The sequence below is a fragment of the Nerophis ophidion genome, linkage group LG11 (genome assembly GCF_033978795.1).
Source record: "Nerophis ophidion isolate RoL-2023_Sa linkage group LG11, RoL_Noph_v1.0, whole genome shotgun sequence".
Classification (NCBI taxonomy): domain Eukaryota; kingdom Metazoa; phylum Chordata; class Actinopteri; order Syngnathiformes; family Syngnathidae; genus Nerophis; species Nerophis ophidion.
In genome coordinates, this window is record NC_084621.1 from 38,232,876 (window position 1) to 38,248,283 (window position 15,408).

At 40.9% G+C, this 15,408-nt stretch overlaps 1 protein-coding gene and 1 long non-coding RNA gene across 3 annotated transcripts in view; one reads left to right on the plus strand and one right to left on the minus strand.

Annotated features, from left to right (window-relative positions):
* creb5b (cAMP responsive element binding protein 5b) overlaps window positions 1-15,408 on the plus strand; it is a 207,770-nt gene that overhangs the window by 77,551 nt on the left and 114,811 nt on the right. The window contains exon 1 of one of the 2 annotated variants that reach the window (XM_061915850.1): window positions 10,059-10,203. The exons of the other annotated variant lie outside the window; for it this stretch is intronic. Within the exon in view, the coding sequence (XP_061771834.1) occupies window positions 10,184-10,203 (20 nt within the window). The 5' untranslated portion in view covers window positions 10,059-10,183. Of the gene's footprint in view, window positions 1-10,058; window positions 10,204-15,408 lie in introns of those variants that run through there. 2 annotated transcript variants of the gene reach the window in all.
* Window positions 12,780-13,730, minus strand: LOC133562047 (uncharacterized). The gene is made up of 3 exons (XR_009808828.1): window positions 13,586-13,730; window positions 13,039-13,105; window positions 12,780-12,960 (listed from the first exon to the last, which is right to left on the minus strand). It is a non-coding gene; the product is annotated as an uncharacterized LOC133562047 (long non-coding RNA).

Here is a 15,408-nt window from a genome sequence, read left to right on the forward strand (position 1 = left end):
TCTCCCTATTAGGGTATTAAGGATACGGCAACAGCAGAAGTCACACTGATCTGCAGGTGTGTAATTTGTTGTGAGTTTATGCACTGAGTTGGTTTTGTTCTTTGAACAAGGTGATGTTCACGGACGGTTCATTTTGTGCACCAGTAAAAAAACATGTAACACTTTAGTTTGGGGAACATATTCACCATTAATTAGTGGCTTATTAACATGCAAATTAGTAACATATTGGCCCTTAACTAGTCATCTTTAAGTACTTATTAAGTACTTATTAGGGTTATAATGAGGAATGGCCTAATTATAACCCTAACCCTAACTAAATAACTCTAAATTAAGTCTTTGTTACCTAGAATATGTTCCCCTAGTGTCCTAAAACCAATAAATTAAGTCTTTGTTACTTAGAATATATTCTCCATACTAAAGTGTTACCAAAAACACATTACTTTGTCTTGAATTAAAAAAAAAACATTTTATTTTTCACTAAGAAGGGTTCGGTGAATGTGCATATGAAACTAATGGGGTTCGGTACTAAAGTATATCCAAGTTTCATTTCAGGTATTCACCCTTGATTACATGCTATAGTATATTGTTTTAATTTTAATGTTGTAATTTTATTGCATGGTTTTTGTATCTCTTTAATTTAGGTAGCCAGGGACTGCAGATGGAAATGAGCTATTTAGCTTCAATCTGGTGCAGAGCATATATATATATATATATATATATATATATATATATATATATATATATATATATATATATTTTTTTTTTTTTTATTATTATTTTTTTTTCTGAAGGAATCAATAAAGTACTATCTATCTATCTATCTATCTATCTATCTATCTATCTATCTATCTATCTATCTATCTATCTATCTATCTATCTATCTATCTATCTATCTATCCATCTATCTATCTATCTATCTATCTATCTATCTATTTATCCATCTATCTATCTATCTATCCATCTTTCTATCTATCTATCTATCTATCTATCTATCTATCTATCTATCTATCTATCTATCTATCTATCTATCTATCTATCTATCTATCTATCTATCTATCTGTCTTTGAGCTTCATGTCTCTGTGCATTTTCCCTTCAAATAAAGGCTAAACAATGTACTGTAGTAAAAAAGTTAAAGGGTTTACTTGGGTTTGTGAGATACTGTATTTGTACATATGCTTATTAAATTCATTTTCATGGTCAATGTATTCTCCAGTCATGAAGTGTACATTTAGACTTAGTGTATTTACAACATATCGTAACCAACAGTTTACAAATGTGACCAATTGGCGCACATGCCGGCATAGTTTGTCAAACAGACTATATAAATGACTCACAATCCATGACACTATTATTGTTTAACCAAAGGTTCTCTCCACTGGAGGTTGTACTGTTCACATTTTGACCTTGGCCACATCTTTTTGTAATTACTGCTTATGTGTTTTTTTTAGATTTTCCATCTCTGTGAGGATAAGTAAATGTATTCAATCCTCTGAGGCCTGTTTTTTGCAAAAAGTTGCATCACTGTATTTAACATGATAAATAGTGAGCCTCATTAAGGATGGAAAGGTCTGTGTCGAAGTCTAAAAGGCCTATAAACTTGTATTCCTTATGGTGCTATATTGAGCTCCACAGAGATGCTGCTGCTAAAATGACCAAAGCAAGTCATTTTAACCGCGTCCCTGAATTGTTCTTCAGCTTTGTTGAACACACAGCGCGAACATCCAATGAATTAGGATAACAAGTCATTTTCATTGCTCCACAATGTTAACTAAAGAGCTTTGAGGCTTGGAATCAATTAGGATTGGCTTTCCTCGAGTCCATTTACTTTAGAGTTGCGCTGGGCCTGCAGCTGTGAAACCTGAAGACTTCTCTCTTTTGTTCTCCCTCCTTTTTCCTCGCCTTTCTCTTTCTCCGCGTCCCTAAAAACGGTCTTCGGGGACCGACGCTGACACAAACCGGCATTAAAACCCAGAGTAAGAAACAACAGATCTTAAAGTCACAGCTATCGTTATCGTGCAAAAGAAAAGGGGTCTCCCAACAGATTTAAATGCTTTCTGCTTTCCAATTGTAAACATCTGGGGCTGAGTTATGTCAGTGTTAAACGTGTTGGACGTTACTAGTCGACCATGAGATACAACTTTCTGCGCAAACCTCAATGTTCTTCACTCGTAACGGGATGTGCTTGGAGGTGGGCGTGGGCACAAAGCATTACAAATGACATTATTGGCTCCTAAAAGGCTTCCAGTCCACTTTTTTCCATTACATAGCACAATTAGCTTGGACACCACTGATAGGTACAGTGCAGACTAGTGTTGTCCTGATACCAATATTTTGGTACCGGTACCAAAATTATTTTGATACTTTTCTAAATAAAGGGGACCCCCAAAAAATGGCATTATTGGCTTTATTGTAACAAAAAATCTTAGGGTACATTAAATATGTTTCTTATTGCAAGTTTGGCATAAAATAGAATAGTGAACTTAAAAGACAACTTGTCTTTTATTAGTAAGTAAACCTAATTGTCACGCCTGTAAGTTTATGTTTTGGTTTTGGTCGGGTTATGTTTAGTTTTTTGGACATTTAAGTTCTGTCTTGGCACTTCCTGGTTTGTTTTCGTCTCCATGCCAACTCATTACTTTTCACCTGTCATGTCACGTCCCTGTCCTCAGCCTCACACCTGTTTCACTAATTATCATAGCGACTTAAGTCACTATTTTTCTTGTCTTCATTCTGGGATCATCACACACGCTACCCATACTGCACCTCCTTCACGCCCTCGTTTATCTGCTTCATGCCTTGCTACGCTGTTCATTTTGTCCAAGTAGGTCTTTGTTTATAGTTCATAGCCAATTGTTTTTGTGCGAAGTCCTTTAGTTTATGTCCATCATTTCATGCCATCGAGGAGGTGTTTTTGTTTCACGTTTGTACTGTGTAGCCAAGTTTTGTACCTCCATGGTGAGCGCTTTTTGTTGTTTGTTTATTAAATAGATGTCATGTATTCATGTCCACGCCTCGCTCGTGCTGATCCTCATCTGCGTCGGTGAAACAATCCATGTCCAAGCCAAGTTTTGACACTAATTAGTCTGCTGATGTATGCAGTAACATATTGTGTCATTTATCATTGTATTATTTTGTCAACATTATTAAGGACAAGCTAATTTTTAATCTACTTTTTCATTTACTGTTAATATCTGCTTACTTTCTCTTTTAACATGTTCTATCTACACTTCTGTTTAAATGTAATAATCACTTATTCTTCTGTTGTTTGATACTTTACATTAGTTTTGGATGATACCACAAATATCGGAATCAATCCAATACCAAGTCGTTACAGGATCATACATTGGTCATATTCAAAGTCCTCATGTGTCCAGGGACATATTTCCTGAGTTTTTTAAATATGAATAAAAAAAAAAAACGAAAGATGTTGTGAGGCCATAAAACATTCACGTAATCATAGTAATATCGACTAGATTGCCTGTACTTGATATCCTTACAGCAGATGTCAGGTGTCGATCCAATGTTTACATTTTGACACTGGTGAGCTACGGTGAGTGGTGAAGCATGTTTAGCTATTCCTCGTCCTGCAGGTGTGATACTTGTAAGAAACTCACTTTATTTGTCGTCATGGAGACCAAGCTTAGTGATTTAGAAGTAGCTAAAACACTGCTGACTGCGGATGGACGTTAGCCGCTAGCTAGCTAGCCATGTTTTAAAGCAGTGTGAAGTGAATTATATTTATATAGCGCTTTTCTCTAGTGACTCAAAGTGCTTTACATAGTGAAACCCAATATCTAAGTTACATTTAAACCAGTCTGGTTGGCACTGGGAGCAGGTGGGTATAGTGTCTTGCCCAAGGACACTACGGCAGTGACTAGGATAGCGGGAGCCGGAATCGAACCTGCAACCCTCAAGTTGCTGGCACGGCCACTCTACCAACCGAGCTATACCGCCCCAAAGCACCTCTTCCTGAGGGCGTTTCAGTGTTATAACTTGTGAATTGTGAATTATATTTATATAGCGCTTTTCTCTAGTGACTCAAAGCGCTTTACATAGTGAAACCCAATATCTAAGTTACATTTAAACCAGTGTGGGTGGCACTGGGAGCACGTGGGTAAAGTGTCTTGCCCAAGGACACAACGGCAGTGACTAGGATGGCGGAAGCGGGAATCGAACCTGCAACCCTCAAGTTGCTGGCACGGCCACTCTACCAACCGAGCTATACCGCCCCAAACTTCACCTTTATCGTTAGTTTTTAAGCCAAAATCCGTCAGTTTTTCCCTTTTCTGTCTACACACTGTCTGCTTGTAAGTACTCCGTGATTGTGCGCTGCCGAACATGCTCGTTTGTTCGTTAAACCAGTGGGGGGTGCGGGACCGGTACTTTTCAGAGGTGGTATAGTACCGAAAATGATTCATTAGTATCGCGGTACTATACTAATACCAGTATACCGTACAACCGTAGTGCAGACGTATATTTTTAATTGTCAAGAGTCAAACGTAGATCATTTTTCAGAGCCGTGTCATAGATCGGTTTGCAGCCGAGTGTGAAGCGACCGGAATGAGAATCAGCACCTCCAAGTCCGAGTCCATGGTTCTCGCCCGGAAAAGGGTGGAGTGCCATCTCCGGGTTGGGGAGGAGACCCTGCCCCAAGTGGAGGAGTTCAAGTACCTAGGAGTCTTGTTCACGAGTGAGGGAAGAGTGGATCGTGAGATCGACAGGCGGATCGGTGCGGCGTCTTCAGTAATGCGAACGTTGTATTGATCCGTTGTGGGGAAGAAGGAGCTGAGCCGAAAGGCAAAGCTCTCAATTTACCGATCGATCTACATTCCCATCCTCACCTATGGTCATGAGCTTTGGGTCATGACCGAAAGGATAAGATCACGGGTACAAGCGGCCGAAATGAGTTTCCTCCGCCGTGTGGCGGGGCTCTCCCTTAGAGATAGGGTGAGATGCTCTGCCATCCGGGAGGAACTCAAAGTAAAGCCGCTGCTCCTCCACATCGAGAGGAGCCAGATGAGGTGGCTCGGGCATCTGGTCAGGATGCCACCCGAACGCCTCCCTAGGGAGGTGTTTAGGGCACGTCCAGCTGGTAGGAGGCCACGGGGAAAACCCAGGACACGTTGGGAATACTATGTCTCCCGGCTGGCCTGGGAACGCCTCGGGATCCCCCGGGAAGAGCTAGACGAAGTGGCTGGTGAGAGGGAAGTCTGGGCTTCCCTGCTTAGGTTGCTGCCCCCGCGACCCGACCTCGGATAAGCGGAAGATGATGGATGGATGGATGGATGGATGTCATAGATCAGGCATTTTTCTGCGTTCGCCTTTTACACAGAATCCAGCAAAGTGGGATGTAGCCACTGGATGCACTTTCTCACATCCCCCCGTCACATCATTGCTGTACATGCCTGACAGCTGCCTGTCTCAGGTATCATGAAAAAGTACTTGTCACACGGACACAATTGCTTTCAACATATGTGTGAGAGACACTAGTCTATCCATCCATCCATCCATCCATTTTCAAGCACTTGTCCCGTTCGGGGTTTGGGGGGGGGGGGTATGCTGGAGCCTATCTCAGCTGCATTCAGGTGGAAGGTGGCGTACACCCTGGACAAGTCGCCACCTCTTCGCAGAGATAGTGTTTATCTTGACACAGACAGATAGGTTAGTAAACATTCCTTTTAGTGGGTGTGGGGGTGAAAAAATTATGTGCAAACAACCCCTTTAACGGGGGCACGATGAGGTGTCGGGGGGGGGGCGTGAGAGGACTCGCGTAATAGCGTATATCAAGACACATAGAGATAAACAAATGATCAATATCTCTGAGAAAAATGTAACTATCAGCAAGTTCCAAACAACCCCTTTAATGGGCGGACCATGAGAAGTCTAGGGGAGGGGGCGTGAGAGGCAATAGCGCAATAACGTCTTTAATGTTATCTTGTTTTTATCTGTATCTTGACACATACAGATGAAAAAACAAACTTTGGGACAGGGGTGTCAAACTCATTTTAGTTCGGAGGCCACATGATGAGAAATCTACCCCCAAGTGGGCCGGACTGGTAAAATCACGGCACTATAACATAAAAATAAAGACAACTTCAGATTATTTTCTTTGTTTAAAAACCGAACAAGCACATTCTGAAAATGTACAAAGCATAATGTTGTTTTTTTTACACGTATATGGTGCACCTATATAATATTTTATCTTTATTTGTCGTTATTTATACTTTCTGAATAATTTGATTTAATTAATTAAATCAAATTTTTATCAGCCAACTCATTAGTGATCATTTTCAATCTATCAAGATGAAAAAATTATATCAAAATCAAATTACAGTATGTAGTTTGATTCTTTTCCTCGACTGACATGTGGCATCATCTACAACAGGGGGTTCCAAACTTTTTCCACAGAGGGCTGCACATGGAAAAATTTAAGCATGCGGGGGCCATTTTGATATTTTTCATTTTCAAACCATAACAAAATATATGTTGTTTTTTTTTTTATCCTTAGGGCTCCTGGGGAGCATTGTGGGTCTCAGTCACTAAAATGTTAAAAATAAGTCAAATTATTATTATTATTTTTTATTTAATGCTCACAGTAAATCTCTATATCAACTTGAGGTTGATATAAAGTAAAACAAATACGGTTTTATGACTTTTCTGTCAAAAACAACTTTGTTTTTTATAGTAAAACTGAACTATGCAGTATTTAGATAGATAGATAGATAGTACTTTATTGATTCCTTCAGGAGAGTTCCTTTATTTAGCAATTAAAGCCCTCAAAGATCAATAATGCAGGACACCATTGATTTTAATTATTTAATATTTTTGAGTAATCACAGTGAAAAGTTAAATAAAATCCTACTAAATATATTTGAGATCCGAAAGGTTCCCCAGTCATTACTTTTAACACTCAAATTTCAAGATCAAATTCCAATATATCTGTCTATTTTAAGTTTGAACTATTATTTTAATAATAATAATAATAATAATGGATTAGATTTATATCGCACTTTTCTATTATTAGATACTCAAAGCGCTCACAGAGAAGTGGGAACCCATCATTCATTCACACCTGGTGGTGGTAAGCTACGTCTGTAGCCACAGCGTGGCTGCCAGTTTGCGCCTACGGCCCCTCCAACCACCACCTATCATTCATTCACCAGTGTGAGCGGCACAGGGGGCAAGGGCGAAGTGTCCTGCCCAAGGACACAACGGACGGGAGTTGGATGTCAATAGGAGGGAAGTGAACCTGCAACCCTCAGGTTTCTGGCACGGCCCCTCTACCCACTACGCCATGCCGCCCCATTTTGATTGTTTTATGCTCTTTTGTCAAAACTTTGATGTTTTTATATGGCAACCACACAACATATGCAAAATAATGTTTAAGTAATAATTCATTATAACATAGTTTTTCTTTGTCCTTTTTTTGAGCAATGGAAAAAAAAGAAATTAAAGACAAAAGGACAAAAAAAACTGCCTGCATGGCAGCTTTGTGTCAACATTGTCACTTTTTCTCATTAGATTTCACCTCATTCCACTTTTTTTAAATGTTTTTTTTAATTTTTGCAATATATCAATTTTGCCATTTTTGCAGAATGTGTGGCGGGCCGGTAAACGATTAGCTGCGGGCCGCACTTTTGGACCACTATGACAACATCAATATTTTTTAGCATCACAAAATCTATTATCCTTTTTTATTTATTTATATAATGTTTATACACTCAAGAAATATGTCTCTGGAAACATGATGACTTTACATGTGATCAACGTATGATCCTTTAACTATTTGGTATCAGATTGATACCTAAATGTGTGGTATCATCCAAAACTAATGTAAATCATCAAACAACAGAAGAATAAGTGATTATTACATTTTAACAGAAGTGTAGATATAACATGTTAAAAGAGAAAATAACCAGATATTAACAGTAAATTAACAAGTAGATTAATAATCCATTTTCTACCACTTGTCCTTAATAATGTTGACAAAATAATAAAAAGAGAAAATAAGCAGATATTAACAGTAAATCAAAAAGTAGATTAATAATCCATCTTCTACCACTTTTCCTTAATAATGTTGACAAAATAATAGAATGGAAAATTATACAATATGTTACTGCAAATTAGGAGCCTTTGTTTGTTTACTTACTACTAAAAGACAAGTTGTCTTATATGTTCACTATTTTATTTAAGGACAAACTTGTAATAAGAAACATATGTTTAATATACCATAAGAGTTTTTGTTAAAATAAAGCCAATAATGCCATTTTTTGTGGTGCCCTTGATGTATAAAAGTACTGGAAAGTATCAAAATACTTTTTGGTACCGGTCCTCGTACCAAACTATAGGTATCGGGACAACACTAATAGATAGTAATGATAATACAGTGCTACCTCTGTTTTGTTTGTAATCCATCCATCCATCCATTTTTATACCGCTTATTCCCTTTGGGGTTGCGGGGGGCGCTGGTGCCTATCTCAGCTACAATGGGGTGGAAGGCGGGATACACCCAGGACAAGTCGCTTTCTCATCACAGGGCCAACACAGATAAACAGACAACATTCACACTCACATTCACACACAAGGGCCAATTTAGTGTTGCCAATCAACCTATCCCCAGGTGCATGTCTTTGGAGGTGGGAGGAAGCCGGAGTACCCGGAGGGAACCCACGCATTCACGGGGAAGACATGCAAACTCCACACAGAAAGATCATGAGCCCGGGATTGAACCCCAGAACACTCAGGACCTTCGTATTGTGAGGCAGGCGCACTAATCCCTCTGACAGACATTGGTGGTATAGTGGTTAGCATAGCTGCCTTCCAAGCAGTTGACCCGATTTCAATTCCCAGCCAATGCATGGCTTTTGTTAGATTGCCAGTGTCCAGTCAGTTGTTTGTAATCCGTCTTACAAAAACCGAGTCGTATGAAAACCAAAGCAATTTTTTTCTGGTAAGAAATTCTGTAACTTTCGCCAAAAAATCTTAGTCAAGATTAAAAAAATCATTTGAAAAATAGGGCATACTCATGCAAGGAAGGAAGTCGATATGTGCTTGCTTCTCCTTTGTTGCATGAAATGTGTAGTATTTTTTCACAACTTTGAGACGGCAGCCATTTGCGGTTCCTATCTTTGCCTTTAAAGGGAATATAAATTGCTCTTATTCAGAGCATGTTTAAGGTTTGCTCTGAGCTTTAAGAGTTTAGGATTTCCTTGGAGATGCTGATAATTCTTGCACATTGGCTGCCACTAACACAACAATTGAATCCAGTGTGCGGAGCTTTACAACACACAGTAGTAGTCCAATCCTGAATGCGACATGCATTTCATGCATTTCAAACCAGCGTTTCCCCATGCCTCCTATAAAATAATCATGCGCACAGAAAGCATCTGGTGTCGTTTGACTTCCTTTAATATATTTGAACTCCATCAAATGCCTCACTGTTTCTATACCTGCCATGCCAGCGTTAAAGCCTGCGTGCCAGACAGGCCTTTTTGTGTTTCTATAGATAAACCTTAACCCCGTGCACTTGACAATTTAAACAAAACACGTTTTATTATTGTTTATGATCGCCTGGGCGCGATAAGAAGCGGGGTCTTTTCCGGAGCGCAGGGGCGCAAGACCCTCTGCAGAATGCCTGAGGTGGCCTCATGTCCTGACTTGACAGGCACGCCTCTGCACATGCGAACGTGAGCACAAGTCAACCATACGTCGCAGCTGTCGGCATCTGCGCGTTAGTGGTCGACGCATAGCTTCGACATGAGCGGGAATTAAAAAGCACAGAAGAAGCAATGGCGTGCAGTTGATTAAGAAACGAAAAGAGAGGAAGACAAAAGTGGGATGTACATCTGACCTGAATTAAGATGAGCTCATTGTGTACTGCAGTGCGTTTAATAGTGCGTTTGTAAAGGAACGCCCAGTCTCTGTTCCCTCTCATTCCAGCATGGCTGTGTCATCCCTGCCCCGGGGCCACCACACATGCAGCCTCCTGCACAAGCAGAACTTGCGCAGCGCAAGGATCATGCTGCAGGGACGTGTGGAAAAAGGGGGCTGGGGAAGGGGTATCAGAGGTATAGAAGGAGTGGAGGAAGACAGGGATCAGAGGTGGATGGAGGAGAGGAAGAGGGGGCAGGAGGTCCAGGGAAGAGAGGAAATGAAGGATTCAGGAGAGCGGGGAGGCATCGGATGGGTTTAGCAGGACCACGGTGAGTGGGGTTTTGCAGGAGAGGATCAGAGATTTGTTTGCACAGGGAAAGGAAAAGATAGATCATGTTTGAATTGTACCGCGGACCAATGTGACTTGTGGAATTAAGGACTGACGGCAAGATTGTGACTAGAATGTGGAGATGTTGTGCAAAAGGGATACATTGTACAAATGTGTTGGGAGAGAGTTTACAGCCTTGTTTTCTGGATGATGAAAAGACAAACCTGATCAGGCTTTTCACAGCAAAAGGGGCGGGCATGACTTTTTACTATACCACCGTGTTTTTCTCTTCAACAGGGGTCCCCGCTGGGGTACTGCAGGGGGGGATCATGGTTAAACTTTTTTGATTGTTTTTGTTTTTGAAATATATATTTTTATATTCCACCTGCACTTTTTCCACAAATTGAAATTTCAATTGACATTGGTTTATAAAGGGCCGTGACATGGCCAGTCTACTCACGCTACCTTGCAGGTTTGAAATAAAAACATAAATAGTTATATTGCATTCAATCCAATCCAATCCACTTTATTTGTATAGCACATTTAAACAACAGAAATGTTTCCAAAGTGCTGCATAACAATATTAAAAACAATATTCAAATATTATCCTTAGCTCCACCAATGACTGAATAAAAACAAAAAATAAATAAATAAATATATATAAAACCAATATAAAAATAAATATGATTAAAAACAATTTTAAAGGGTAAAACCAATTAAAACAATAAATAGAAATCAACATTGTAAAAACACAGAGGACCACAGAGTACCACACAACTCACGTGGTGTTAAAAGCCAAAGAATAAAAGTGGGTCTTAAGACGAGACTTAAAACACTCCACTGTGGAAGCAGTTGGAACATGGAAGGGCAAAGTGTTCCAGAGCTTAGGGCCGACCACAGAGAAGGCCCTGTCTCCCCGGGTTTTAAGTCTGGTTTTGGGCACCAGGAGCTAGAGCTGGCTCTCGGACCTCAGAGCGCGCGCAGGAGTGTAAATTTGGATGACTTCCGAGATATAATGAGGTGCCAGTCCATGTAAAGCTTTAAACGCAAACAGAAATGTTTTAAAATAAATTCTAAAATGAACAGGGAGCCAGTGCAAACTGTCAAGAATTGGGGTTATTATAACAATCTTAGCATTTTGAGGGTAACTACACTTTTTCTGGAGTTTTGCCCGACATTCACATAAATTATGCAAGGCAAGCATAAAGTTGACTACAAACTAGGTGTGGGGAAATTACCCTCTGCATTTGACCCATCCCCTTGTTCCACCTCCTGGGAGGTGAGGGGAGCAGTGAGCAACAGGGGATGGCCGCGCTCGGGAATCATTTCTGTGATTCAACCCCCAATTCCAACCCTTGATGCTGAGTACACGTGTTTCTTTTTTTTGCGGTTTTGCGATATAGGGATTTGCTCTATCCCGCTTATAAGGCACTCTAAAAACGTCCGAAAACATCTGTCAATGTTTTATATATTTGCTGTAAGTGTCTGTGTTGTAACAGGCACATTTATAATTATTTGTAATATTTACATAGTTTGCTCATTTTAAGCATACCGCGGCTTAATTTCACAGACGCATCACAGCTACTAATCATGGCAGACTTCGTGGGAGACAACAATATAAGGCGGGTGAGCTACATGTTGTACTAAAGCAGTTTCAACTGGTGGCTCAATTGTTAAGTACTAAACAAGAAAGACAAACAGGGAAGATAATTGAACATTCACTTACTGTACAATGTCTGCTCTCACTAGGATTGCGACTGGTGGGATGTTTGAATGAATCATAATCCTCGCGCAGATTAGCAAAAAAAATGGGTGCAAACGTGCTTTTTTTCAAGCCTTTCTCGCCATCTCTGAGTTTAAATTGAGTTTTAAAGTTGACCAAGTTCTCAGTTTATCCTTCTACTATACACACCAATAAAAGTAGTTCTTTTGTGTTAGCGTTTGTAATATAACAATATCGCCGATACTAGTTGGTTAATAGGCTGCACGGTGACACAGGGGTTAGTGCATGTGCCTCACAATGCAATGGTCTTGAGTAGTTCTGAGTTCAATCCTAGGCTCGGGATCTTTCTGTGTGGAGTTTGCATGTCCTCCCCGTGACTGCGTGGGTTCCCTCCGGGTACTCCGGCTTCCTCCCACTTCCAAAGACATGCACCTGGGGACAGGTTGATTGGCAACACTAAATTGGCCCTAGTGTGTGAATGTGAGTGTGAATGTTGTCTGTCTATCTGTGTTGGCCCTGCGATGAGGTAGCGACTTGTCCAGGGTGTACCTCGCCTTCCGCCCGAATGTAGCTGAAATAGGTTCCAACATCCTCTGCGACCCCGAATGGGACAAGCGGTAGAAAACAGATGGATGGCTGGATAGTTGGTTAATATTCAGGTCACAACATGTAAATGCAGTATTGTTGGCTGGTTTTAGATTTTTCTTTAGAGTGCTTTGTGGTGTAATTGACAACTCTTATTAGCTGCATTGTAGGCCACCTTGTACTTGCTGTAATTTGCAAATTACAATTAAACAAAAGAGTGTTTTGATTATTTTAGTAATACACAAAAATAAAAGTATGTTTAGGATCAGTTTAATTTAAAACACACTTTTATACAAGATATATAAGCAGGGGATCTCCGCTCCATATCTCCATCATATGTTGAGAACGCCTGATTTAAAGAAAGTACAGTGCAGTGTTCTTTTAAACGAGGCCATGTTTTCATTGTGAGACAGAAGAAGATGGATCATTAGCCACAGCAACAATAGAGTACTGAAAAACCAAAGAGTGCAGACATTTTGAAACCTTTTTACAATAAAAAAATGTAATACCATGTGTACTGTACCATACCTGTCGGTGTATGAATACCATGGACAGGACACCAAGTCCTACTTCACACCAGCAGCCAGGCTGGGTTCTGTAAAGATGACAGAAATGTTACGGATACATTTAGTGGCGAGAGGAATCCATTGACAATATTTCATAATCTTCCTTTTACAGCAAGAGACACATCCTTGTCAGCTCATGCCACATCATATTTAGTAGCATTATTGAGCAATGGCTCCCTAATTCAAAGCAGACCATAATTCACCACATTTTTTCCAACCATCTTGAGACTCCCTAAAATGTGGACACCCGTGCCTCAGATTAATCTTTTCTTGCTGTGTAGCATCCATCCCTACACTATAGCCAGCTAATAAAAGTCAGCCTGTGTCTTAACCCATTAGGGCTGATTTATTTGATCAGATTCATTTTATTTCCTAAGCCCAAACCCCATGGCACTCTCCTCCCACCAGTGATTAAAGGCAGTAAATCAGGGGCAGGTCCTGTGTAGTGTTTACTCCGAGAGCCAGGCAGCTGTAAGCTGTTTGAGGCCCTTGTTTCCCCCTCTGTTTACCTCTGTTCCCATGGCAACTGCACCACCGTCTCCCGAGTGTCTGGAACTTGGCCCTTGGATGTTTTGGTTACGTTTGAAAAGTTTTTAGCTGCTGCGTCTAACCTAGAGAATGGTGACTTCACTCCGGCACGGGGCAAGCGCAACGATGTAGCCTGTTTGGAAAGGGGGGGGGGGATAGAAGTGGGAGGGACCAGATCTCGGGGTAGGCAGGCACCGGGTGGGGGGAGGGCGAAAAGCCAAAAGCATTACATCATTGCTGGAGGAGACTCAGAGAGGGAAGGATATGAGTCAGTGGACCTGTGCCTCTCTCTCTCTCTCTCTCCTTCTCTCGCTCTGCTTTTGGACTCCATCCAAGGCCCTGCAATTCTCCATTTGGAGTTGGGACTGTGCACACACACACACATACACACACACATAGACTTCACAGCTGCCTGTGCACATGCTAATTCTTAGGGTTTGGAGTTGAGGTGGTCCACAAGACACAAAAAGATAGCGGGATGGTGTTTTTTTTTTGTAACAGGACCAATGGATAAGAACATACTAAAACAGAAGAAGGTCTAGCAGTGAGGTCTGAAGGTGGGTGGTGGGGCGGAGGGGTCGTGGTTCCACAGGGTGGGGATCGGGATGGAAAAGAGCTGGATGAGAGCCCAGCACTCAGTAACGTGAGAGTGTGGGGTCAGGACTGCAGAGTGTCTACCTGCTCTCCCCAGGGGCCCGCGGCCCGGGCTATTATCAATCCCCTCAGAGAAGCCACAGCCTGTCATTATTCACTCACCTACACACACAAACACATGTGTAAAAGAACAGAAGGCACCACAGAGTCACTTTATATTCTCCTGAGAGGTTATAAGCAGCATCCTATGCAGTGGACATTTGTGTTTTGCATATTAGGGTGATTTTTCCCCCTAATGTGTCACTCTGACAAAAAAATTAGAGCAAAAACAGAGAACTGGCGTTCTCAGCAGAATGTAGAATAACCATCCATTTCAAACACATTTTATTATTAGAGTGGAACCTGTTTGTGTAGATGCCCCTCGGACTGTCTGGCTGAGAAAAGCTCCAAATCAAAATATTTACTTTTTTATTTACATGTGACTTTATGTAGACTGGGTGATGATGTCCGGTTAGCGCAAGCGAAGCTTTAAGCGTGACCCCAGGATGCAGAGGCGGCAGGCCCAGCGCAGGTGGAAATGTATTTAATGGGCTCGGAGTATGTAGCTTATGTCCACAAAAAGGTCTGCACTTGTTCAGGTTGCGACCAACACTGGGCCCCATTCAGCAACCGTTCTTGAGAGCAAATTTTATTCTTAAGCCCACTTACAAAGTTTTTTAAGAGATTTTTGTATTCACCAATGTTTTCTTAGCTGGGATTTGTTGGTAGTGTAACCTATTTTTATGGTTTTGCCTCTTTGTGATGTTAAGTTCCTGTTATACAGTATCTGCCTTGAGCTCTTATTGTGAAGGCGAGGAGAGGAGAAGTGGTGTCACATTGGATTGGAGCGAGGGTTTTGAAAAGAGAGGAAATAAAGTGGTCCTCGTGTAAAACTAGAGCCTCCGTGTTTGTTATTTTATAGTTTTATACAGTATAGGCGACTTATATAAACCCTCGGGTACAGTCCAACGTGACACCATTTCCCCTCTCCCTGCCTTCAAAATAAGAGCTCAAGGCATATACTGTATAACAGGAACTTAACATCACAAAGAGGCAAAACCATAAAAATAGGTTACAGTAGGTAAGAACAAAATCTACGAGAGCTCCAGAGCACTCTTAAGGTGGCTTATTTGTTCTTAATTGTGACAAGTTCCCTTACTTCTATTGTCTA